Here is a 26066-nt window from a genome sequence, read left to right as displayed (position 1 = left end):
CTAAGGATGTCAGACTGCAGCTTAGGCCTGCTCCCCGCTGGCAAGTGGACATCCCCCGAGGGCTCCCGGGCTGCCAGAGGGATGTCTGATTGCCAGCTTAGGCCCAATACCCCCGGGGGGCGGGCCTAAGCCAGCAGGTGGTCATCCCAGAGGGGTCCCAGACTGTGAGAGGGCACAGGCCAAGCTGAGGGACTGCCCCCCCCCACTGAGTGCACAAATTTTTGTGCACCGGGCCTCTAGTATATATATAGTTGTTGTTATAAGCCACCCAGTCTGTGGTATTTTGTTACAGCAGCTTGAATAGACTAAAACAACAGAAGAAAAATAAGAAATGCACTAAAAACTAATTTCATAAGTGATATCATTGGCTTTACCTTCTTTGAAGATATTATACCTAAGTCCTGGTTCTCCTTACTATCTATATCAGTGGTTCTCAACCTTCTGGCCCTTTAAATACAGTTCCTCACGTTGTGACCCAACCATAAAATTATTTTCGTTGCTACTCCATAACTGTAATGTTGCTACTGTTATGAATCGTAGTGTAAATATCTGATATGCAGGATGGTCTTAGGTGACCCCTGTGAAAGGGTCATTCGACCGCCAAAGGGGTCGCGACCCATAGGTTGAGAACCGCTGATCTATATAATCACAACTAAAATAATGGATCTCCAAAGTGTAAAATATAAACACCAATCTGAATTCAGTTGAGTATATAAACATACTTATACAACAAACGATAACAACATATTTGACAAAATTTCAAAATAATAAAAACATCAAAATGAAATCTTGATTATCAATTTTACCTTTCAATTTCTTTTTTTTGAGGATTTGAAATCATTAACTGTGCTTGGTTATTTTCCTCAGTCATGGCCTTCTGTTCTTCATAGGCTTTTAGTTTTTCTTTTAACATTAAAATCTAGTAGAGAGAAAAACTAGTTAAAATACAAAATAAATTATCTGTTTCTATTATTCATGGCCACAGAAAAATTTTAGCCATGAAAAATAATTGAAAAAGCCAGATTTCATATGTAATAGAAAACATCTCAAATTTTTAGACAATTAAGTTTGTAAAATCCCATGAGTGAGGAAGTGAGGAAGATTAGTATATGTAAACAGTAGACATACCTCTTTCTTCTGCTCATTACAGATCTTCACATACTGAGTTATATGATTGTCAAGGTGCAGAACATTGCTCTTCAACTGTTAAAATATAGGAATTATGAGTAAATATAAAGATAATCATTATCTTTATATACAAACAAAATGGCATTACATGCTCATTAATTCAGTTCCACGAATTCAGAATTTGTGGCAAGCACATGATCAATTATGCTCACGTTTAAAATCATGACAAGAGGATATGCTGACCACATTAATAATGTAAATGAAATGATAAAAAGATTGCCTTACTATGTGAAAAAAGATATTTTTAAGAACTTATGAAGCATTCATTCTCAATATGATAAAAATTACCCATTTTCTTTTTCCTCTGACTTCTAAGAAATTCAGAGATAATTTTAAGACTGAGACAGTTGTTAAGTTCAACTAGGTGTAATGAGTTATTACATTTTATCCTTTATATAAAAGTATGGGCCCCTTGGCAGCTATGGAATAGTGGAGAGACATTAAATATAGAAGTCCAAATACTTAATTTTGAGGCTCTGCTCACCTCTCAGTTAAATGATGTGGAATTTAGTACTTACAACTCTGAGCATGGGATTCCTCCACTGTAGAGCTAAAAATGCCTTCCATAATGGGTTAGTGTAAGGATTATATGAAAAACGTATACAAAACCTTTGTATACCCATATTCTACAGCTTTTAGCAACTAATTATATAAATAGTATCTGAACATTTCTCAAAGGAAGACAATAACATGTTCATGTTCATTAAATAAGAGTAGCAGAAGGTTAAGCAGGCAGAGAAGTTATCACACTAGTTTAACTCTAGGTCTCTTCAAATTCTGAGATCCTGTGATTTTAAACATATATTATGTTTGACTTACGTATTTTTTAATTACCCCAAATTTTTTGCAAAAATACTGATCTAACCAATCATTATATTGCTGGAGCTAGAGATTGGTTATGTCAATATCATAAACGTAAAAATAAATGATTTTTAAAAAGCTATTTACTTTATAAACTGAGGCAGATATAACTATTTTACAGATGAAATAACTGAGGCTTAAAACCAATGGACATGGACAACACATTTGTAATACCTTAACTAATAAAAAAAATAATAAAAAAAAGAAATAACTGAGGCTTAGAGAAATGAGCTAACTTGTCCAAGGATGTTAGGTAGAAAGTGTTTGTGTTACGCTAAAAAGTTCATCTTTAGCTGCCACAATATGCTAAAGCCTTGACCAATTACTCCCGGGTGCCATAAAAAATCATGTGCCATGATGTGGAAAAGGTTAAAGGCACTAAAGCCCTAGCTGATTTGGCTCAGTGGATAGAGTGTCAGCCCTCATACTGAAGGGTCCTGGGTTTGATTCCAGTCAAGGGCAGGTATCTCGGTTGCAGGCTCGATCCCCAGCTCTGGTAGAAGCATGTGCTGAAGGCAACCAATCCATGTGTCTTTCTCACAAAGTATGCTTTTTTCCCCCTCTGTCTCTCTCTGTCCCTTCCACTCTCTCTAATCATCAATAGAAATATATCCTTGGGTGAGGATTTTAAAAAAAAGGAAAAAGGCACTAAAGCGCCTAAGCTGCCAAAAGACTGAATAATAGTTATCTATTATACATGTAATCAAGATGCTTAATGGTTTAATTTAATGTCCAATTCATCCTAACTGTAAAGATATTTCTAACACTATTTCCTAACTCATTAGTAAAAATGCAACTCTTAATTAATATTTTGTTAGAATTATAAAAATAATGTCACCCAATAACCTTATGACAAAAGCAGACTAAACATACTTACAGATGATTTAATGTCCTTTGCACGGTTAGCATACTTAAGAGTGTTATATGTGTCATCGTAGCTCATAGAGGAAGGACTAATAGCAGCTATCATTATAGTTTGACAGTTGCCTCCAAGAGAATCCTTTAACAAGCGAGTGAGCTTACTATTTCTGTAAGGAATATGCTGATTCTTTCTCTGAAAACACACACACACCAAAAAACAAAACAAAACAAAAAAACACAAAAAAAGAATTCTTATGTCATTTCCCACATTTAAATGCAAACCTGCTACCACTTCACTTTAAGAATATAAGCAACTGCCCAACTTTCCAGAATTATGATATAAATGGGGATCTAAATGTTGATAATGAATCTTATGGAACTAGTAGAGGTAGGGTCCCTAGCGGCTGCCTGCTGGGTACTCCCTCCCTTCCCCTGGCTGGCCCTGCCCCCCTGGTTGAACTCCCGGGCGACCTCCTGGTTGAGGGGACATTTTGCATACTATGATTTTATTATATAGGAGGATGCAATGAATATATAAAACAAATATCCTATTTAAAGATTTTATATCTATCTGAATATAAACTTTAGATAATAAAATATCAATGTTGGTTCATTAGTTGTAATAAGTGTACCTTATTAATGTGAGATGTTAACAAGGGGAAATGAGTGTGGAGTATATTTAAGAAAATTTTTCTGTATTATCTTAGCTACTTTTCTGTATCTAAACCTATTCAAAAACAAAATGCCTATTTAAAAAATTTCCATTTGTTTTTTAAAATAAATTAAAATACAAAATTAATATATGCCCTAGAGGAATAGTAAGAATTCTGCGTGGCATAGAGCTGTTTTCTCTAACCATCTAAAATGGTAATTATTATTATAATTACTATTTTACAGATACTTTATCTGAAAGCATAAGAGTTATAAGAACGTCATTTTTAAGGACCCATTTGTAATACCTTAATCAATAAAAAAAAAGAACGTCATTTTTCTAAGTTTTCTTTTACTTAAAAGATACAGTTCTGACTATCACAAAATTTTCACAAGATGTACAACTACTATGTAAAAACAGAGCATTATAATGTTAAGCTAAAAGCAAACTTATGTTATCCAATGGATATCTTTGATATTACAGAAGAGGAAAATTTGAACTAAGTAAAAAGCAAAATGACATGTTTCAGTTCACATGGCTGGTAATTCAGACCTAGAAATGGGCCCTAGGTCTCCCAACTCCCAGTATTACTGTGCTTTCCATCTACAGTTTTTGAAACTGTAGAATGTGTATTGCTGGTAATTGAAATGATTTTTCATGTACAACACATTCATTAAACACTGACTCATAAATGACTCTATGGGAGTCAAATATTAAAAATTAAGGAAGTATAAAAAAAATGCCATAGTTTAAACGTAGAAAATCAGTCTCTATACCATGCTGTCTGCTTACATGTTTAAAGTTTTAAGTTAAAATATAAAAGTCACCTTGTTTTTGCAATCTTCATGTGACTTCAGTAACTACATATTTTAAAAAGCGTCCTCAAATCATTTTAAAATAATTGATACTAAATCAAAAGGCAACATTTTAAAGACTTCACCATAATTTTCCTAAAGCTTTTGAGGCTGATTGAACTTAAATTAAATGACTGTATTTTAACTTTTAAAAAAGTCATTTTTTACAAATACAAAAACTGTCAAATATGCTGTATTCTAGTAAGCACTTCTGGCATATAGTAGATGTAAAATATTTTAAATGCCTGAAAGGCATCCAATAAACACTAACCTATTTAACCTAGGTAATTTAATTACATTTTATAGCTTAAGTTCCTCTTCCACTCTAAGAAAAATCAACACTCTTTAATATTTAACCCAATTTTACAGTATATAAAAATACTAACCAAAACAGGTTTTAGTTTCTCTGAGACAGCGGTTCTCAACCTGTGGGTCGTGACCCCTTTGGCAGTCGAATGACCCTTTCACAGGAGTCGCCTAAGACCATCCTGCATATCAGATATTTACATTACGATTCATAACAGTAGCAACATTACAGTTATGAAGTAGCAACGAAAATAATTTTATGGTTGGGTCACAACATGAGGAACTGTATTTAAAGGGCCAAAAGGTTGAGAACCACTGCTTTAAGATGTGTTTTGTGTTCATTCATGCCAATTCAATTATCATGCTTGCTGTGTAGGGATCATTACATACTGACTTTAAAAATCAAGTTCAAAATAAGTAATGAGAAAGCACTACTTTATTAAATATTAACTATTAAACTTATATTCAATACTTTTCATTAAACAAATTCTGGTTATAAAACTAGAAATTAAAAAAACACAGAACCATAGCTTTATTTGATATACTAGGCCTTCTGAAGTCTTTGCTCTGTATATAAAAGTTATTGATGTACTCTTGAAATTTCATTAATAGATGTTTAAAACAAAATCATATTAAATAGTTATCTCTCTAGGAATTAAACATACTTCAATATTTCAAAATATTTAAACAAATAAACATATAGTACCTACCTTTGTATCTGCTAAAGCATTGATGACATTCCCAAGAGCCAGAAGTGATCGATTAATATTTGTACCTTCTCTGAACCGGGTCCCTTTAGCACTGGTAGCACTGGCTCTCTCAGACCCGGCCAGGTCAATGAGGGACATCTTGGCAATTCGGACATTTTGATCAATACTTGCTGTTTTGTCTTGTTGTCGCAAATAAATCTTTTTGAAATTAGAGAATAGGGAAAATGAGAAGATTTAACAAAATTAAAAGGGAAATGTACAGTTTACTTTGGCTGATGTTTAAGAATACTAGAAGTAACTACCAAAGTTGAGAAAAATTGGAAAATAAAATGTGTCCAGAGGACAAATAAGTGTTGGCTGAACTAAAGTCAAAACAAACAGTAATTGTATCTGGTAACCCTTGAATCAGATCATGGGATTATCAGAGATGGTAGTGGGGCACAAGTCCTTTAGAAATAATGTTCCTAAGAGAACATCAAAGGCAGTGGTCAGCATGCTTTGCATGTCTGCAGGGATTGTTCCCAAAGGAAAGCTGAATTTGAATGTTGACCCAATTCAAAGAGTAAATTTACCCCAGTTCTCCAAATTGTTGTGTGTAATTATAGTTTAAAAAATGAAACATATAAAAAATAGTATATTGAAGAATACTAGTCATGTTCAACAGTCTATTAGAGTAAAGCACAACTTATTCAACTATTTTAAGCTACTTTGTCATTTAACTGATATAAATTTGGTGGCAAATATGAAAGATATGGGAAAGATATTTCTCTATTATAAAACTCTTTTGCTAAATTTTCTTACAAAACAGGGTCTAAGACATTTTGGAAAACTCCATGTCACAGATAAATATTTCTCTCAAGACTACTGATAAAGTCAGTGGTAAGAATATAAAAGATTAATACAATTTTGTGGGATTGGAGACTTTCTGAATGACTTGATTGCCTCAGATATGAATTCTTTCAACTATAACAATTTTTATAAAATGAGTTCTACATAGCATAATCCAATATAATAGAGGTAATATGCAAATTGACTATCACACCCTCACACAAGATGGCTGTGCCCATGTCATCACAAGATGGCCGGCAGGGGAGGGCAGTGGGGGTGAACAGGCCAGCAGGGGAGGGCAGTGGGGGCGACCAGGCCTGCAGGGGAGGGTAGTTGGGGGCAACTGGGCCGGCAGTGGAGCAGTTAGGTGTCAATCAGGCCAGCAGGGGAGTGGTTAGGGGGCGATCAGGCTGGCAGGCAGAAAAGGTTAGGGGAAATCAGGCAGGCAGGTAGGCGAGCAGTTGGGAGGCAGGGTCCTGGATTGTTAGAGGGATGTCCGACTGCTGGTATAGGCCCGATCCTGCAGGGATCGGCAGTTGGACATTCCCTGAAGGGTCCCAGATTGGAGAGGGTGCAGGCTGGGCTGAGGGACACCCCCCATCCCAACAGTGCACGAATTTTGTGTACCGGGCCTCTAGTCTAAATAACAAAAACCTAAGCGACTATTGCGTTAGAACGAACAGTCGCTATGATGCACACTGACCACCAGGGGACTGACGCTCAACTCAAGAACTGCCCCCTGGTGCTCAGTGCGCTCCCACAGGGTGAGCACCATTCAGCCAGAAGCCAGGCTCATGGCTGGCGAGCGCAGCAGCAGTGGCAAGAGCCTCTCCCGAGGAGTCCCAGACTGCGAGAGGGCACAGGCCAGGCTGAGGGGACCCCCCCCACCGCCCAGTGCACCAATTTGGCGCACCGAGCCTCTAGTCCATAATAAAGCTACATAATCATTTGGCTTTAACAGGACTAGAAGCTGTAAGAAATAATATCTAACCTATGCATTTAGAATTCTTAAAAGTACTGTATCAACTGAATTGCACTTTCTTAAAAAATGCAACTACTCTATATGGTCACTATGATGAAATCTTTTAAAAAGTGAATCAGTATCTCCCCAATTCCTTGGTTATGTAAATCTAGATCTATAAAGTTTGCTCTGAATATAAGTTTATGCTTTGGAAATATTAAATATTTTCACCAATTTAAAAAAAAAAAAAGAAAAAACTCCAATACTTCTTATCCACTATATCTTTAACCAGGTAAAATTTATATTTCTGTTTTACATCATCTCATTTCTAAATATTCTGGTAAGAATCTTCTCAAAGCTGCAAAGTAAAGAAAGAGCTAAGAAGTAGGAAAGTACATAATGAAAAAATTTTTTGTATGTGTGAAAATTACAATCCACAAATTTGGCTTCATTTATTTTAAATTCAACTTTTAAGAGCAATAGTCTAGTGCAGTGGTCGGCAAACTGCAGCTCGCGAGCCACATGCCGCTCTTGGGCCCCTTGAGTGTGGCTCTTCCACAAAATAACACGTGCGGGCGCGCATGTACAGTGCGATTGAAACTTTGTGGCCCATGCGCAGAAGTTGGTATTTTGCGGAAGAGCCACACTCAAGGGGCAAAAGAGCCGCATGTGGCTCGCGAGCCGCAGTTTGCCGACCACTAGTCTAGTGGCTTGTTACCTGGAAAACAGCATGAGAACGAGAAGATGTGGCATTCATATCAGTAGGATGTTGTGTCCTATTTTTGTTCCCATTATCCAACAAGTGTAAAATTTCTTCTGAGGACTTGGGCTAGAGAAGTTTAAAAATATATACAAATTAGCCATCTGAGTTTAAATTTTGTAATACATGTTCAACAAGCAAGAAGAATTTTAAAGATAAAAAAAGTGAGAAAAAGCTTTCTATAATTTAAATCCTATTAAATATTGACTGTATATCATTTGCTTTGTACATTGGTGTTACATGAGGAATAAAAGATAAAGCCTTGTCTTCTGAGCAGATAAAATATAAATGTATTAAAGAAAGTAATACATGATATTAAATGTTCAAGAGTATTTTTAAAAGAAAAGCTCTCTTAATTATTTCAAGGAATACAAAACTGAAGATACACCATGTTTATTTTAAGTTTGTACTTCATTATTTTTCTTCTTTCTCAAGCACAATGAAGAATAAGTAAATGGCTAAATAACCAAACTTGCTATTTGAACAGAGGAAAAGTTTATAAACATACCTGATGTAAAGTCAACCCCTGAACAACGACCCCTTTTTGGGCATCTTCCCTGACAGCAAGTGGCCCTGAATTTACTAAGAGGTCACGAATCTGTTCATTATATACCTTAAAATAAAAATAAAAATAACTGCTTTAACATTGATCTTAAAACAATAGTGATAACATCACAAACAGGCATACATTGCTGATTTAAGTTTATATTAGAATTTTATCTTAAAGACAAATAGCAGCTCATTTAGTTCATCTCATTCCTTCTATCTCATGTTGCCATTAGTATTCTACCATCTGAGGAAACAGAAGAGTTTAACTACATAGAGTTTAACTAAATAGGCTTGAAATTTAAATTTAAAGGTGGAGTCATTATACGCTCATCCCGTAATTGCTAACTTGATGATTTCAGTGAAAGAGAAATAAGATAGCTGGAATTGCCTTTACCAATTTCCTGGAAATATACAGGACACATGGTCTTGGGAAATTCTATTGGATCTGAAATGTAAGTTATATGGAGGTGGCATGGTTCTCACTGAAGACATTTATTATTTCATGATGCCCAAGTAGACCAAACTTTTAAAAATTTTACAGCTCAAAAGTTAAAGAAAATGCATACTCAAGGATGGATAGTGTTTTATTCCATTTATCCTTCAATTACATTAATTTAACATGCAATTTCTATGATAATTCCATAATGGAAACCCCTGCCCCCATTTGAATAATGAAGGAACAAAGACCCTAAAAGGTTAAGCGATTTGTCCATGTCCACAAAGGTAACAGCAGAGGAGACTGAAGGCCAAATATCCTTATTCTACTACATGGTATTGAATACACATCTGTACTTTATGTCTCTGGTATTACTTTTTTTTTTTTAGTAATTTTTATCTTTTTAAGTAATGCATATAAATAATTTTATTGACCGAATTTTATGAATTTACTAAAGGTACTAAGTTTTCTAGTTCCTACCTAATGACAACTACCACTGATATTTCCATGTTCTTAGAAATAGACCATAGTGACAATTCATTGCTAGTAAAATTTTTAACAATGAATGATAACCATTTTTAAATGTAATAAACTCTTTAAAGTAGTAAAATATTCAAGAGCTACATTTTTGGCTCTTATTTTTCTGAAGTAGCAGTCACTTTTCTAGTGCTTTCCCTTACCCACTTAAATCATAGAAAAAACGCAATTAGAACAATCATTCTCAAGCTAGTCTATGCTTCAGAACCACCTGGGAGCTTTTTAAAAACATAGATACCTCGGCCACAATCCAGACCTATTAAATTAAAATGTCCAGGGGGTGAGGTCCAGGCATGTCTATTTTTAAAAAGCTCCATAGCCAATTCTGGTGCACAGCCCAAGAGGAAAACCATTAGATTAGACATTGCCTTCCCAATAAAATGAAAGTAGATTAAAAGAAAGGAAAAATGATTAAAAACATTAAAAAAAACACTTTAAAATTCTCCCAGTTATGAAGGGATCTAAAAAAGAAATAACCAATACTGCCATGCTCTTTTCTAATTATGTTCAGAACAATTGTTTTCCATACTTAACTATAGGAAGTTTTACTTCTCTTTTATCTTCAAGTCCTATAGACTAAGATGAAAATTTTTAGCAACATACATAATCTTAATGAATTTTTGAAATGTAGGAGCTTAATTATAAGGTATCAATAAAAGAGCTGTAACGAGTAGAATTTTTTCTGACACCACAAATGAATAGGCAGTAATATCAGGAATTTATGTTTCTGTACTGGTTTCTGAAACACTATCTAAATTCAAAGTTAGAATGCCTGGCACTTAGTTATGATGTGTTGAATGTCAGCTATTAGTAAAAGGACAGGTGACCTACAGAAATGATGGGGCATGTCAGAAGGACCTAGGAGACAGCACAAAAGAGCCTTGATTGGCACAATTTCAGCATATAAATAAATAATTACAGAAAGAGGTTATAAACTATTGAATTATGTTAACAATTTGATGAGTTCACACTGATACAATAAAGGAAAGAGAAGCTCTCTTTACAGTAGACAGCCAATGAATAAATGTAGAAGAAATGAAGAAATTTAAAATCATAATCATCTAACATCATAATAATTGACTCAAGCATGAATCATCAGTGGATGAAAGTTTGAGTAAGATATTTATATATTCTCCCTACAAGGTACTTTTTAATTACAAAAGTTAAAGTAGTCTTGACAATGCAGAAACTTTGCAGACACCAGCATGATGAAATTGATCAAAGTTAACATAGCTAGTAATGGGACTAACTAAACACATAAGCCTCTTGATATGATGTCATAAGAACACAAAGTCACTTGTGTGGTATTTCTGCCAGTGCATAACCCAAATCTAATCGTGACAAACCAAACGAAGAGTTTTATGACAGCAAAAACATAAAAAAGAAATCCAGATTAAGGAGACTAAAGAGTTAGGACAACTGAATGCAACTAAGGATCTTAGATTTTCTTTTCTAATAAAGGGCATTATTAGAATCAATAGCAAACTCTTATTAAGGTCTATGGATTAGGTAACAGTATATCATTATTAATTTTCTGATAACTCTTCAGTGTTTATTTAAGGAAACTTCTAGAAGTCTGTAACTTCAGCAGTTTAGAAAAAAGAAACAGCTACACACACATAAAGAGAGAGAAAGCAAAGGTGGTCAAATGTTAACAATATGGGGAATCTGGGTGAAGGGTATCTGGAAGTTCTTTGTACTAATCTTGCTACTTTTATGCAAGTCAGATATGCCAAATAAAATACGGGAAAAAGAGAAAGGTGCATCACAGGCACTTAAAAATGGTGTTATATATTCATGAGAAAATTCCTATATGACAGAATAATTTAAATGGACCATGGAACTTCTTAAAGAAAGAGTTCTCAATACTATTGATTAATCTAAAGAATGCTATTGCCAACTTACCTCCAGATAAGAAACTGCGGTACTACATATTTTCTCTTCTTTAATCTCATCCATGGATTTGTAAAGGTCTAACAAGGTTAGATACATCACTCCAGGTTCAGTAGTTGATCCTAGCATCGTGTGGGTCTTCCCAGCTCCAGTGGCACCATATGCAAGTACTGGGTTTTCATGAAAAGGGATCAAAGCGCTCTGTTATGACATATACCATTACTATAGCCTCTGTCCAGTGGATAGTTCCATCTGGATATGCTCAACAGTAACTTTAAACTCAACAGATAGACACAAAATTAATTTATAGTCTTATCCTTAAAACCTGCAATGTTCGCAAAAATTGACTCTTATTCCTATATTCCCTATTCTGATTAATTGTACCACCAACCAACCACCTGGCTCCCCTCTCCCCGACCCCAACACTTGTTCCCAATCTTCTACAGCAAACTTACACATTTTAAGTAATCAATTATGTCTCCCTATTAGTCTCAATCTTCTTCCATCCCATAGAATTTGTGCAGTTACTTTTATGAAAAATGAAATTTGAATATGTTAAAGCTGTGTAATAGTTCCACAGTCCTACAGGAGGAAATTCAAATTCCTCACCTTGGAATACTATTAGGCATTCTAAGAGAGGGTGTCTGGTTACCGCTCTAGCCTATTTCTCCCTTGCTGTGGTCTAGGTACACTAGATTATTTGAAGTTCTCCTCTAGTGCTGCTCTCTTTCTACTCCACTGCCTTTGTCCTGGAAAGTTCCTCTATTTAATCCAACTAGAAAACTTTCATCTGTTCTAAATATTCAGCACAAATGTCACTTTCCTGTGCCTTCCCTGAGTCTTAGGCAGAAACGTCTACTCCCTTATTTGAGTCCTCAGTATATGCCACACGACTTCCTATTCCAGCACATATCAAGGTGTATTTCCAACTCTGAGTTCTGCCAAGGCAGAGGCCAGATATCCTTCACACTTAACAAGCCATCTGGCACAAAGCAGGTATTCGATACAAGTTTGCTGAGTGAATGAGTTCTAGATTGAAACCATTTATAAAATTCATTTTAAAATTTAAAACAACAAAAAAATGATGTTGTCTTACGCAAATTACTTGGTTTTCAAGATTCTATCCAGTAACACATAAAAGTGATGTTTTTTTCAAATGCAAATACCCATCACAATATTAATGCAAAACCAAAAGTTCACATATGTCAAATACCATCACAATATTAATGCAAAAAAGTCCACATATGGCAAATACCCACCATAAGATTGAGTTAAGGCAATAATTCCTATTATTACTGGTGAGAATATTTTTATAAGTTAAATTTCTCTGCTAAGCTAAATGTTAAACTACAAAAATACTTTTCAGAAGAATGAATTAAAGTGATGTATGTTTCATTTTGTTCTATTTTATGTAAGACCATAGTATATCAAGAAGTCTTAAGACAGCTAGATAAGAATATAAAGTTAAAGCCAAGAAGAAACCAAAGATTCAGTTGGTAGATTTTTGTTTATTTGATGTAAAAAAATCAAAAATCTCTAGAGACAATATGGAATTCCATGAATGAAGAAAAGAATATATGCTAAAATTCAGAATCATAGCAATATAATCAATAAACCACATTCCTTTCTTGCTGGACCAAGAGGATAAGTCTTCTGTAATAAAACTGAATGAGTCAGTGAGAGACAGTAAAATATGTTATAGTTTTGGGGCATCTTAAAGAAAATGCCATAAACTGTGGTAATTCCAAAAGTAAGATATGAATAGTGGTATTAAGTGCCTTGTAAGCATAGAGAAATAGCTGGCCTTTTGGACATATCTCTTTCTAGGAAATCAAGATGGCCATTTTGAAAGGAAAATTATTATAGGTCTATCAAGGGCACTAGACATTATTTTTTTTGGCTGAAGATATGCTAACAAAGCACTTGAAATCCAATTAACATGGGCTTTTAACATTTTTATTTCAAGATATTGTAAAAAAAAAAAAAGGCGCTATAAAGAAAATGCCAAGTGTTCAAAAAATGTCTGACTATTCCACAGGGATAGACAGTTATAAGGGTAAGCAGTGAAACTATTATAAACACACATTGTGAGAAATCTGGCATCAATTATAAGAAGCCTGTGGTTTAATAACAAATTGAAAGGATGATTGTCTATAGGGACCATACAAGACCGTGAAAGAGAAAGTTTCACAAATGATATATGTCATATATGATGACTAAATTTTAATAAAGTTTGCATTTACAATGAAAGTCTACTGAATTCAATAATTTTAGCAAACATGCACCTTAAAATTGGTATTTAGAGGAAAAGGCCAAGTAGATGTTTCTTCTAATGTAAAAACTAAAATCAGACAGGAAAATTAAACCCCAACTGAAGTAATTACCTGTGCAATTATATCCATTCAAAAAACTCCGAAGAATTGGCTTAGTAGTGTGTTCAAAAACTTCTAATTGAGTTGAAGTTTCATCAAAAACAGCATCAAATACAAACTTAAGATCCTTATTTTGTTTCTTTGTAATATCTCGATTTCCAGATTTCTTTCCACGGAAAAAACTGATTTCTTGTTGTTTGGGATCAAAAACTAGAATATGCTTATCCACAACATGGGCCACTTTATGGAATCCAGCTGCCTTTTCCTTTGTGTTCTCAGGACGCACACGAACAACTACTTTCATGTGGTGACACAGGTCTTCCTCGGGGACAGACATGGTTGGTTATCTTGATTCGTTTATATGAACACCTAAATACCTAAAATTAAAAAGAAACATAAAGTTTTAATATTAGTTCTATATGCCTGCAAAATGACTGGCATGTAGTATTCATTGAAAAAAGATTTTAAGGCTGTTCCACTCACCTGGTAAATGTTACTGGAAATATATATAGAGTTGCCTGTTGAACAACATGGGTTTATACTGTGTGGGTTCACTTCTTTGCAGGTTTTTAAAAATAAATACTGTAAATGCATTTTCTCTTCCTTATGATTTTTTTTCTTTTTTTTTAACATGTATTTTATTGATTTTTTACAGAGAGGAAGGGAGAGGGATAGAGAGTTAGAAACATCGATGAGGGAGAAACATCGATCAGCTGCCTCCTGCACACTCCCCACTGGGGATGTGCCCGCAACCAAGGTACATGCCCTTGACCGGAATCGAACCCGGGACCCTTGAGTCCACAGGCCGATGCTCTATCCACTGAGCCAAATCGGTTAGGGCTATGATTTTCTTAATAACATTTTTTATCTTACTTTATTATAAGAATATAGTACATAATGCATACAAAATATGTGTTAATTGACCGTTTATATTATTGGTAAGATTTTTAGTCAACAGTGGGCTATTAGTAAAGTTTTGGGAGAGTCAAAAGTTACATGCAAAATAAGTCAGACAGAAGTTAGGAACCATATGCTTTTACTCATATGTGGAACATAAAACTGAAAGCAACCAATGAACAAACAAGAAAAACAAAGAAAAGCTCACAGACACAGACAACAGTATGGTGGTTACCAGAGGGAAGGGAGTGGGCTGGGGTAATATAAAAGGTAAAGGGGGTCAAATATATAGTGATAGAAGATTTGACTTTGGGAGGTGGGCACATAATGCAATATAAGGATTATGTGACTCAGAACTGTACACTTGAAACCTATATAAACTTATTAACCAAGTTACCCCAATAAATTTAATTTTAAAAAGGAAAAAAGTTGTATGCAAATTTTGAAAGGCATGGGGGGGGGGGGGGGGACAGTGTCCCAAACCTCTGCTTTGTTCAAGGGTCAAGTGTGTGTTTGTGCATGTATGCACACATTTGTTTATTTGTTTAACTCCTTGGTTCAAAATCTTCCAACAGATCTTCATCTTATTCAGAGTACAAGTTAAGTTCATTAATGGCCTACATTTTCACCTTGTTTTATTGCTCACTCTATTCCAGCTAACGTACCAAGCACCCCATAGGTCTTTCTATTAGCCACTCTCTCTTTTACCAAGTACATAACTAATTCCTTCACTTCTTTCAAGTACTTGCTCTATTGCTGCTCTCCTAACCTCATTAACATTGCCAACCTAATTCCTAATCATTCTTATCCTGCTTTATTTTTTTCCAAAGTGCTTACTATCTCCTAATAGATTGTGTGTGTGTGTGTGTGTTTTAAACTTACTTTTTTACACCTGCAATCATTAATGTACTCTAAATTCACATCATTATAGAACAGTGACTAGGATCTATACTCAGAGCTAGGATCCCTGAATAAAGCATGGGTATACACCATCTCCATCACCTTCATATCTGGGCTTGCTAATTGATATATCCTTGGAATTATTTTTAACCCAATGGGTCTCTGAGACACAGGTAGAGACCAGCCTGGTTGTTTCAATTTCCACTGCCCAGAAGCTTGCAGCCAAGATCACATTTACTAAAAATAGTTCACAAGCCAAGGCTCTGCCTTCATTACCTTGATATAATTCTGAGAGATCCTTTCCTATTCATTCCCATGACCCAAACGAAAATAGTGCTGGAGTCATTGTAAAAAAAAAAAAATAAAAAAAAATCAAAGCTAGATTTCTGGGTAGCCTCCCAGTAATTGTATATGGTTTAGCTGAAGTGTTTAAGTGTAAGGGAAGGGTCTAATATTTCAGGTAAAGAGATTTATCATTGTTTCACACATACATGCCATTTTTTGCATTGTGACATAACCTAATCACTCTCACTGCTGTGGAGATAAAATACTATAGGGAATAGAGATTAGCTAAGTAACTGTAGTAATATAGACAAGAGATAATGTTGTAACTCAGGACAGGGTGGTGGTCAGGTTCTGGATGTATGCTAAAGGTCAAGACAATAGAATTTACTGATAGACAGATGTGGGGTATGAGAGAAAATAGATTCAAGAATAACTCCAAAGTTCTTGGCCTGGGGTTGGGAAAAAATGGAATAGCCATTAACTGGGATGATAATAAGAGAGAGTAGAGCAGGTTTTGGAGCAGAAGATCAGTTCAGTTCTAGATATCTTAAATCTGAAAATGCTAATAGGCATCCAGGTGGAAATGTTGAGGCAGTGGGAAGCCAAGTTAAGAAAGTAAAGCTGCATCAATCAGACCATCAAACCTCAGAGGGAATGTAGGGGAGAGCGGGGAAAAGAGGGAGAGATCAACTAAAGGACTTATATGCATGCATATAGCCTACCAATGGACACAGACACCAGGGGAGTGAGGGCATGAGTGGGTGGGGTGGAGGGGCAATAGGGGGATAAAGACACATATATAATACCTTAATCAATAATAATTTTTAAAAAGTAAAGCTATCCTCAGAGTCTTAATGCCATTTGAAGCTTTTAGAAGTTTTTAAAGCTTCAAATGGCATTAAGATTTGAAGACCTTAAGGAAGACCTTTAAATCAAGGAGAAAGGAATGATCAATTGTGTTAAATACTGCTAATGTGTTCAATATTTAATAAGAAGTAACCATGGGATTTAGCAAAAGAGAGGCCAATGAGAAGAGCAATTTGGGGGGAATGGTGGGACAAAAGACTGACTGGGAGAAGATTCAAAGAGTGAATAAAGAAACTACTACTAGAAACTACTACTGCAAAAGTGAGCAAAGAAATGGTGTGGGTGAAGGGGGAAGAAGGGTTAAAAGAAGAAATTTCATTTGTGTGTGTTTTTTTAATGGAAAAATAACAGCAATGAGATAGCTAAAATATGTCATAAAACCATATACTTTTGGAAAGAATTCAAATAAGGCCAAAAGCAATCTAAAAGCAGAAGACAGTGGACACAGCACTCCCATTTTAGGACTCTGTCCTTCTCCAAAAATAGAATGCTAAAGACGAAAGATGGTCATTTGGATTCTAACAGTCAGGTCCCAAGTGAATTACTACTCTGCTCTTTCTGTCTCGCCAAGTCCCACAAAGCACCTATAGCTCATTTCTATGACCTTGGTCAAGTTACTTAACCTCACTGAGTCTCAGGTTTCTCATTTGTGTAAAAGAGAGAATACCTCATAATACTGTTGTAAAGGTTAAAGGACATAACAGGTATTAAGGCATTCAATAAACGTCAATCCTCTTCACTATCTGTCCCCACTCATGCCTCTTGTTCCCAAAGATACTGGTCCATCTTTTTAATGATTCCCAATAAGCTTATGACTGGCACTTTGGTAGGATAATTCTTCCTTGTTTAGAACTGCCCCATGCATTAGAGTATGTTTCGCATTTCTGACCTCTGCCTATTAAAGGCTAGTAGAATCCCACATTTCTTATGATACCCAAAACTAACCTCCATACACATTTCTAAATCTTTTAAAAGTATTCAACAATGCTTTGACTTTAACTGACAAACTTTTTAAAAATGACAGATAATATGTACATATATGAAATGGTTAACCAAGCATATAAGACATTAGGTGATTATTTCAAAACAGAACTTAGAACCTCAAGGATGGAAGGTAAATCTTGCTAATTAACTAATTAATTCAATAAGTTAATTTTTAGATGTTGGAGCCAGACAGCCTAGTTTAAAATTCCAGCTCTACTACTTACTGGCCATAACTGTGGGCAAGTTACTTAAATGCCTTATGGCTCAGTTTCCTCATTTGTAAAACGGGACTAATGATACCTACTTCATAGAATTGTTGTGAGGATTAAGCACTTAGAATAATGTCTGACACAGAGTATACCACTGCAAATGTTTGCTACTAACAGTATTATTATAATAAACAGATATTAACAATACAGTGACACAAAAGATAAAGGTTTAACTGTGCCAAGTGTTTTAAAGTAAAGGTGAAAAGTGCTATGTAAAAGTATAATGGGGTACTGATATAGTTAGAAAGCTTCCTAGAGGAAGTGATGAGTTGAGAGCTGAGGGATAGATAATTATTAACTAGGTAAAAAAAAAAAAAAAAAAAAAAAAAAAAAAGCATTTCAAGAAGGAAAACTAATTATGCATTCAGTAAAAATTTATTGAGTGCCTTCTATGTGCTAGGCATTTCTCTGGGCCCTAGGATAAAGAGGGTCAGCAGTGTATGTGTGGGCTCCTATTTTAGGATAGGGCAGTTGAAAGAAGCTTATCTAGTGGGGTGACTTTACAGAAACTCAATAATGAGTGAGAAAGTAAGTGCCTATGGCAAAAATATTTCAGGCAGCAGGTTCAAGAGCTTATGGTAGAAAACATAAGCTCTTGTGCAGTGGACATAACTGGCTGCATGGTCAATTTTCTTAAATTTTGTTTCTTCTAGTTTAGTTTTAGATAATTGTAACTTTTTCAATAGCATCTAAAGAGATGCTCAATTTACCTTTGTTTGCTCAGTACTGACGCAGCAAAAGAGAAGGGAGAAGATTGCATTCAGATATAAAACTGGATTAGGGTGGGGTCAGATTTAGAAGATCTTGAATGCAAGGTTATAGCTTAGATTTGATTGAAAATTTAGGAATTATTGAAGATATTTTAGAAGGCAACAGATCTTATTCAAGTAACATTTCAAGGAGAAATTTTGCCAATTACCTAAAAGATAGTTTAAGAAGTATGGCAAATGCAAATTTGTTTTAAACTTGTTATAGACTTTAAGAAAGGCATCATCTTAATTTTTAAAGTATCATATTTACCCTAATTTGTCAAAACAAATGAGTGAATATAATTTTCATAATAAAAATACCTAAAGTTAGAAGAAACAAACAAACAAATAACCTAAAGTCAACAAAATCACCAAAATGTAAAAATTTGTCTATGTTTAAATATACTGATGCCTTCAGGGATTGATGAGGTTGCTCTTATACTAATACATGATGCCTGCTTTCTTTTCTAACATGGCTAAGTACAAGAGATGGAGATCTAGTTGATTCTGAATAAGGCACATAAGAAAGCAAATTCCTTTACCATGTTTATTAATTGGCAAAAGAATAAATATTGTTATCTGACAATAATCTGTTGATTCCAAAATACTATTCAAATGACAGTTCAATTTTGTCATATTTACTAAGTGATATTGATTGAATAGAATCAAAAGAGCAAGCTGATGGGATTTCGTTGTTGGAACTAAAACATTAAGGAGAAACACTTCCAATACCCTTGTTCATATAGAAGAAAGGTATTTGTCTAGTCTAGAGAGAAAAGAATATAAAAGAGTAAAAAGGAGCTAATGAAGGGGCTTTTTGTTCCCAATCTATAAAATAAGGTTGCACTATATGATATCTAAGGTCCTTTTTCTAGCTCTAAAGTTTTATAATTATTGCATATGACAAGATATAACAGCTAATGAAGGTGTATTTTTTTAATTTTTATATCCCTAACTTCTTGTACTGAACCTAGACACATAAATAAATAGACACAGAATCTAAGAAAGCAATTTACCCATTTAGAGACAAACATACAATATATTTCTCTAACAGAATGAACATATTACAGTAGGGTACAATGATTGGCAATAACAGGCAATTACAATGAGGACCCTGAGGCACAAATTTTAAAAAATGTGCCAAATTTCTTTTCATACAAAATCAGGAAAATGAGATAATGTTTCATGCTAATCAGTGAGAGAGCTTAAAATGTCACTTGACAAGGGTAACATTCAATTTTCTGGGAGTTTCACTTACATGGAACAGCTCATTTCTCTGCTATATTTAATGAAGAAGTGTTAAAAACTAATTCTCTTCAATAATTGCAAGATAATATAAATTGTGTTGAACGGGGGCAATCCTTAACTTTATCTAACTACCATTCACTCTAGGTAAAGTATAAGCCAATTAAGTTAAAAGATTCACCCCCAATTGTACATAAATACAATAATATTTTTAGTTCATTGACTGTATATACTGATGCTTACTTCAAAAGCAGTAAGATCACTTTATGAATCTTATGTCATTACCCCTGCTCTAAATTCTTCAATGACTTCCCAACATAAGAATAAAATGTACTCTTTAGCATGTCCTGTAGGTTCTACACCTGTCTACTTAGACCGTTTCTTCAAATGTTCTCTTCCTTGGTTACTCTGCTTCAGTCACACTGTCCTTAGTTTCCCTAAAAAAAATTCCAGTCTTGTCCTGTCTTCATTGCCTTCACACTTTCTCTTCTCTTTGCCTGGAAGGCTCTACCTTTATATATCTGCAAATCTTAATCCCTCAGTTCATCATTTAGATCTCTCTCTATTCAAATGGCACTTTACAAAAGCTTTCCCTCAAGATCCCATTCAAAATAGTATTTCTGCCCTTGCCTCATCAATCTCTTACCTACTTTATTTATTTTCTTAGCATCTAGACTAACTGGAAAATAGATGTTTTATTTGATTACATATTTATTGTTTCCTCTCTAGAATGTCAACACTGTGAGAGTATGGTCTTCATTTGTACCCCAGACCCTAGAACAGGGCTTGTCAAATATTTAGGATTCTCAATACATACTTATTGATAAACGAAAAATAAAACGAATGCAGTTTTTTACTGATACATGTGCCAAAAAACAAGTGCAGAATAGTGGACTCGGCACACAATCATTTGTATGTTTAAAAGTTACATACTGTTTGTGTATGCATGGACTCTGAGGGAGAGAACACAGAAATTGATAATGCCAGTTGCCCCATGGTGAGGAAATATAAAGGTCTGGGGGACAGGCAGGCTTGCTTTCTACTTTATATTCTTTTTTGCTGTTTGAATTTTAAATGCAAAATTTCAAAAAACAAAACAAAACAAAAATTATTAAGTTTACCTTAAACACAACTATCCTTTAATAACAAGTTCTATTTATGAAATACTTTCTATTGAGCTCTTATTCTACAGACAGACATTCTAAGCAATTTACATGCTTCTCACTTAATCCCCACAATAATCCTATGATATAGGTATATTATTAACATTCCAATCTTACACAGGAAAAAAACTAGTTAGGGAGAGATTACGTTAACTGGCAAAAGTCACACTATTGGAAGCACAAGACATGGGATTTGAACACAGACTAACTAAATCTAAAACTCAAGAATTTAATTGCCATTCTTTCTGATATCAATACATAATACACAAACTTTCTTACAGAAGTTTAAAAAATATATATTTGCCTACTTTTGATAGAAACCTCAGGGTAGTACAGGAGCTCTTGCATACATGTTGAAATAAAACAAAGTTTATGCTTTCGTGCTTGTTGGATTATCACAGTTTCTATTCTCTCCAAATATGCCATGAATTGAGAACTCTTGGATTAGGTCTACACAGTGATATTTACTAATCATAAACAACAATGACTATTATTTGAAAACACTGTATATATATCAGGCATTATGGTAAACATTTGACATTCACTATCTCATTCAATCCTTAAAATAATCATATATAAGGTAGATTCTATTATTGTCTCCATTTTACAAAAAACAGAGACCTAGTTTTAGAATAAGTAATTCTGCCAAGATGACATAGCTAGTAAGTGAGGAGTCAGAATGTGGATCCAGATCCAAATCCAAAGTCAATGTTCTGAACAACAATGCTCTACTGGAATCGGAACAGAATGCTTTCAAACAATGAAACAGAAACGTTGCACGAATCATCTTGAATGTGGAATGATAGAGTTAACTCAAACCTGAATTAGATTCAGATTCAACAAACAGTTTTTAGGACCAGGAATTATCCTCCACACTATCATTTATTGTCTCTAGGCAACTTAAACCTCTTTTTGAAAATAACTTTAGTGTTAGAACCACTGCTTCTACTAACTTATATGCATCAGGGAACGAATTTCACATGCAGGGAAGGGTGGCACTGACATCTGGGCTATTTTTCCCTTCCTAGTTTTTATAGAGTTGACAGCATAAAAATAATTTTATGTGTACCTTCATCGATTCAGGGTATATTTTTAGTGGGACAAGAGGCACTTTTTTAAAACAAAAATTTCATATGCTTCTAAGTACTTGTTCAAAAACAGAAGAGACAGTAATCACTACAGTTAAAGGCAGATAATCTTTGTACTGAAATACAATTATTACAAAATAACAGAAACTTACATAACAGGCCCTATGTAGTCTTTGAATCTTATATTCTCTAGCACCAAAGTTCATTTACTAGTATACCTCCCAAAATTCAAGGTGGCGGAATAACACTACCAACTAAAACCTGTAGAATGCCCAACACATTCTACCTGATTGTTAACAGTTAACCTAAGTTACAGATTATGCAGCAAAATTATTCATGTCTGGTCCAATCTCCTAAACCGTGGTCAGCTCTGACCTCTATGTAATTGAGTGCCTAAAGGAGTCTTGCAGAAACTAAGCACAGACGTTAGAAGGGCCGATTCTCACAGCTCCATGTCCCTTTCATTTGCAACTTGCCAAGCAGTCTGATCTCTTCCATACCTCATCTGATCCTCAGCAATCCGTTAGGCAGTGCTGGCAGGTCTAATCTTGATGCTCAGGCCTCCAGGCAGGGTCTCCATGGACTTTTGCCCGTCTAACTGCAGAACCTCACGGGAAAAAAGTTTATCCATTAGGGAACCAAGGTTCCTCATTTGACAGGGATGCCCAGTCACTTTCACATCTGTGTCTGACACAAAACACTCTGAATTTGGGGTGCGGAGATCACTTTACACTGTCAAAGTGCTGGGCAGAAAGTGCTCTGCCGAAGTCTGGGAAAGGGGCCAGGATGCCCTTTAAAACTTGGACTTCCTCGGAATTTAAGGCAGGAGATCCCAGCCCTTCCTGCGGAGCAGTCGTGGGCTTCCGATCGCACAGAGCCAGGCGCTTGGGGGTTCTCCAGTTTCCTCTTCCTTTAGCTTTCTCCCCAGGGATCCTAACCACCCCCGCCCTCACCCTCACCCTCACCCTCACCCTCACCCTCCATTCAACGCTTCCCTGTTTGTTAATAAGCCAGCCCACCTGGTCTTCCACGTGTGAGGCGGCGGGACCCTTCCGCGTCCAGCAAGACAGGTCATCGAAGAGCGCGTCCCGAGAACAGCTTTCGAGTTCCTCTCCTTCGCATCCAGCCCCAAAAAACGATCCCGCAACTCTTCACTTTCACATCAGCCTCCCGGAGACTCAAACTCAACCAAGAGATTCAAACCCAAGCCAGCTTCCTCAGCGCCCCGTTTCATTGGCTGCCGTCTTCGTGACGCCATCACGTCGGACGTTGCCGCGGCGCGCTGCAGCGGCGCGCTGCCGCTGGGCTCCAAAAGCCTCAGACGCGCGACTCAGCGGAAGCTGCCTTGACTCGCGTCTCCTTGGCAACGCACGCGGCTGTTTCCGGAGGCGGAGGCCGAGGTGGGCGGGGCCAGGCCGGAACTGCAGGTGGGAGTCAGCCACCTGGGAGTCTCAGGCCGCCTTCTGACGCCCCCGGCGCGAGGCTGGGTCCCAGGGTTCAGGGTGTGAGTGAGAAGGGTATAGGCCTGGGTTGGTGGGTGTCCTCTGCTAGAGGGAGAGGCAGAGTCTGTTGGGTGTGGATTAATAGGTTCTGGGTGTTTATTTTCTCCACTGACCAGTGAGGCCTGCAAAAGCACAGGTCCCAAGCCACTGTCACTGGGACCGAAGCGTGATCAATAAGCCTCAATTAATTAAAAGTCCAGGGCTTTAGGTTTGAGGCCCCAGGCTTCTCTCTGGACTCCCAGGCCTACTCTCTTTGGCGCCAACTGTGAAACCATTTGGTGTTTTACATTTCTTTCTAATGATGGCATTTCAAAATAAATTCATTTAAACTTATTGGCCTATTCATTATTGGATGCAGTAGTTTTTGTTTTGTTTTTTAAGTACTAGGTTTTATGTATTGTTTCGGAATGTACACTTTAAAAGGAAAAAAATGCCTGGATAAAATGGGAAATATGTTTGCTAAGATAATTTGTCGTCAGGAAATTTTTAATAGTATGATGTGAATTTCATTGTTGTCCTTTATATTATTACCATTATTGTATCCGTTTATTCAGCAATTGTTGATTGTAGATTTTAGGGACATAATAGTGCACAATTGTGTTAATATCCCTACCCTCTTGGAGCTTATATCTTGGTGATTCAATATCACCATATAAATAGGATGGCCCAACACCAATGCAGAGTATTATAAGTAAAACAATGTCTGGAAAACCCCTATAAAATGGACATTTACTTCTTATGGAAGAAAATCAGAAGCGCTGTACATTGTATATGATGCATGTTATATGATTGGTTTTGAACCAATAGCATCAATAAAGCTATTAATTACTGGCTGTATTACATATATCTTAGCAAATGCAATAGTGTTTGTGTGTGTGTGTGTATGTATGTGTGATGCTGAGTTTAATAATAAAACTAACAAGTCTTTTTTAAAAAATTCACATATGCGCTCACTCTATAGTTCTTTATCTTTGATGTCTCAGGCATTTTATTAACTTTACATATGTTATGTCATTTAATTCTCAAAACAGCCCATGAGATGTGGGTATTATTTATTTTATTGAAGTGAAAACTGAAGTTTTCAGGAAATCCCTAAAGGAAAATATTTTTCTTGAACTGTACAAACCAGCTAATTAAGAATTGAATAATTTGTCTCTGAAATACTTTCCAGATTGAGGGATATTAAGATGCTATATCAAAAAACAAGATGCTATCTTAATAGAAAGTGAAAAAGGTGTTTTACCAATTTCTTGTAAAATTGCATTGGTCATTGGTGACTGAGAAAGTAGATATCTTAAATTTCGTCGTTTTTGACACACATTGTATAAGGCTTATCCGTCTAACAGGTGTTCCCACGCCTAATCTAGGTACTTATTTTAATTTAAAGTTTTGCCTTACACTGCCATTAAGCAGTATTCAGATTAGCTCCGTATTTTTAAGGAATGTATATTTAGTTAAAACAGATCAATTTTAACATTGTAATCAATGCCATTACTGTGCCAGCTCTCTTTAGTTTGGCAAGACATTAAGGATTATAACAGAAAGCATACGAAATGAGCTTATTTTGTATGGAAATGAAGGAAAAAAGAACCAAAACTTCAGAAACATATAGTGCTCAGGAGACAGAAATTCCTGCCTTTTAAAGAAACTGGTGTATAGCTAACTTCCATGTTATTTAGAACACAGACATTTAACATAGGCTTGTAGTAAAATGAAGAGTGGAGACCAGTATAAAATGGAAAGTTAGATTTAAAGTTGCATCTGACATAAAAAAAAAAAGTAAAAAGTGAATTAAATCCTGGCATTGCTAGGGTCTTATTTACCAACTCCCGTCCTCCTCCCTCTCCCCACAAAGGAACACCATTTGGAAACTCCAGCGCCTGCAAGACCCTTGGGCAGCTGGGGCTGGAAGCAGCGGAACCAAAGGCGCACGTTCCTCTGTTGTGGGCGGGACACAGACCCGAGCTGTCCGTCTTTTCAAGTTTCCCCTCGGGGCTGGGACGAAGGCGTGCAACCAGTTCAGGTTCCCCGTAGTGGTCACCGGTGGCCCGGGCTAGAGGCCACCTGAGGAATCTTCGTTCTTCAGGTGAGGAGAAGGTGGTCAAGTCCCGGGAGCTACCCCCACGCCTCTAGGGAACTTCCAGAGGTCGCCCCACTCTCCCCGGACAAAGGAAACACACGCCCCTGCCCCCACTTGTACCGCTTCCTCTGCTGCCCGCTCATTCATTCAGAGTTCAGAACTTTCTACACAGTGTTACCTCGTCCGAGTGTAATTCTTAGGCCACAGGATGCCTTTTCCCCCCCCTTCTCTTTAGAACTTTCACTTTCTCTGCGTTCCGGTGCGTCTCC

At 36.0% G+C, this 26066-nt stretch overlaps 2 protein-coding genes across 4 annotated transcripts in view; one reads left to right on the top strand and one right to left on the bottom strand.

Moving 5' to 3' along the window:
• The window catches only part of KIF18A (kinesin family member 18A), a 78981-nt gene extending 55564 nt beyond the window's left edge, over nucleotides 1-23417 (bottom strand). Inside the window, exons 1-10 of the mRNA XM_014545201.1 lie at nucleotides 23235-23417; nucleotides 22716-22822; nucleotides 13781-14145; nucleotides 11409-11566; nucleotides 8490-8594; nucleotides 7940-8050; nucleotides 5433-5630; nucleotides 2927-3103; nucleotides 1129-1203; nucleotides 807-919 (exon numbers count right to left, since the gene is read on the bottom strand). Coding sequence (XP_014400687.1) covers nucleotides 807-919; nucleotides 1129-1203; nucleotides 2927-3103; nucleotides 5433-5630; nucleotides 7940-8050; nucleotides 8490-8594; nucleotides 11409-11566; nucleotides 13781-14105 — 1262 coding nt within the window. The 5' untranslated portion in view covers nucleotides 14106-14145; nucleotides 22716-22822; nucleotides 23235-23417. The remainder of the gene's footprint in view (nucleotides 1-806; nucleotides 920-1128; nucleotides 1204-2926; nucleotides 3104-5432; nucleotides 5631-7939; nucleotides 8051-8489; nucleotides 8595-11408; nucleotides 11567-13780; nucleotides 14146-22715; nucleotides 22823-23234) is intronic.
• Nucleotides 23418-23509: 92 nt separating this feature from the next.
• METTL15 (methyltransferase like 15) overlaps nucleotides 23510-26066 on the top strand; it is a 177439-nt gene continuing 174882 nt past the window's right edge. Inside the window, exons 1-2 of one of the 3 annotated variants that reach the window (XM_005873075.2) lie at nucleotides 23510-23642; nucleotides 25573-25803. The gene's annotated coding sequence lies outside the window, so the exon portion shown is untranslated. The remainder of the gene's footprint in view (nucleotides 23643-25572; nucleotides 25804-26066) is intronic. The other 2 variants (XM_005873076.2, XM_014545220.1) reach the window with 2 other exon arrangements.

Source organism: Myotis brandtii, unplaced genomic scaffold (assembly GCF_000412655.1).
Source record: "Myotis brandtii unplaced genomic scaffold, ASM41265v1 scaffold399, whole genome shotgun sequence".
NCBI lineage: Eukaryota > Metazoa > Chordata > Mammalia > Chiroptera > Vespertilionidae > Myotis > Myotis brandtii.
Note: the sequence above shows the minus strand (reverse complement) of the source record. Positions and strands in the feature narration are given on the sequence as shown.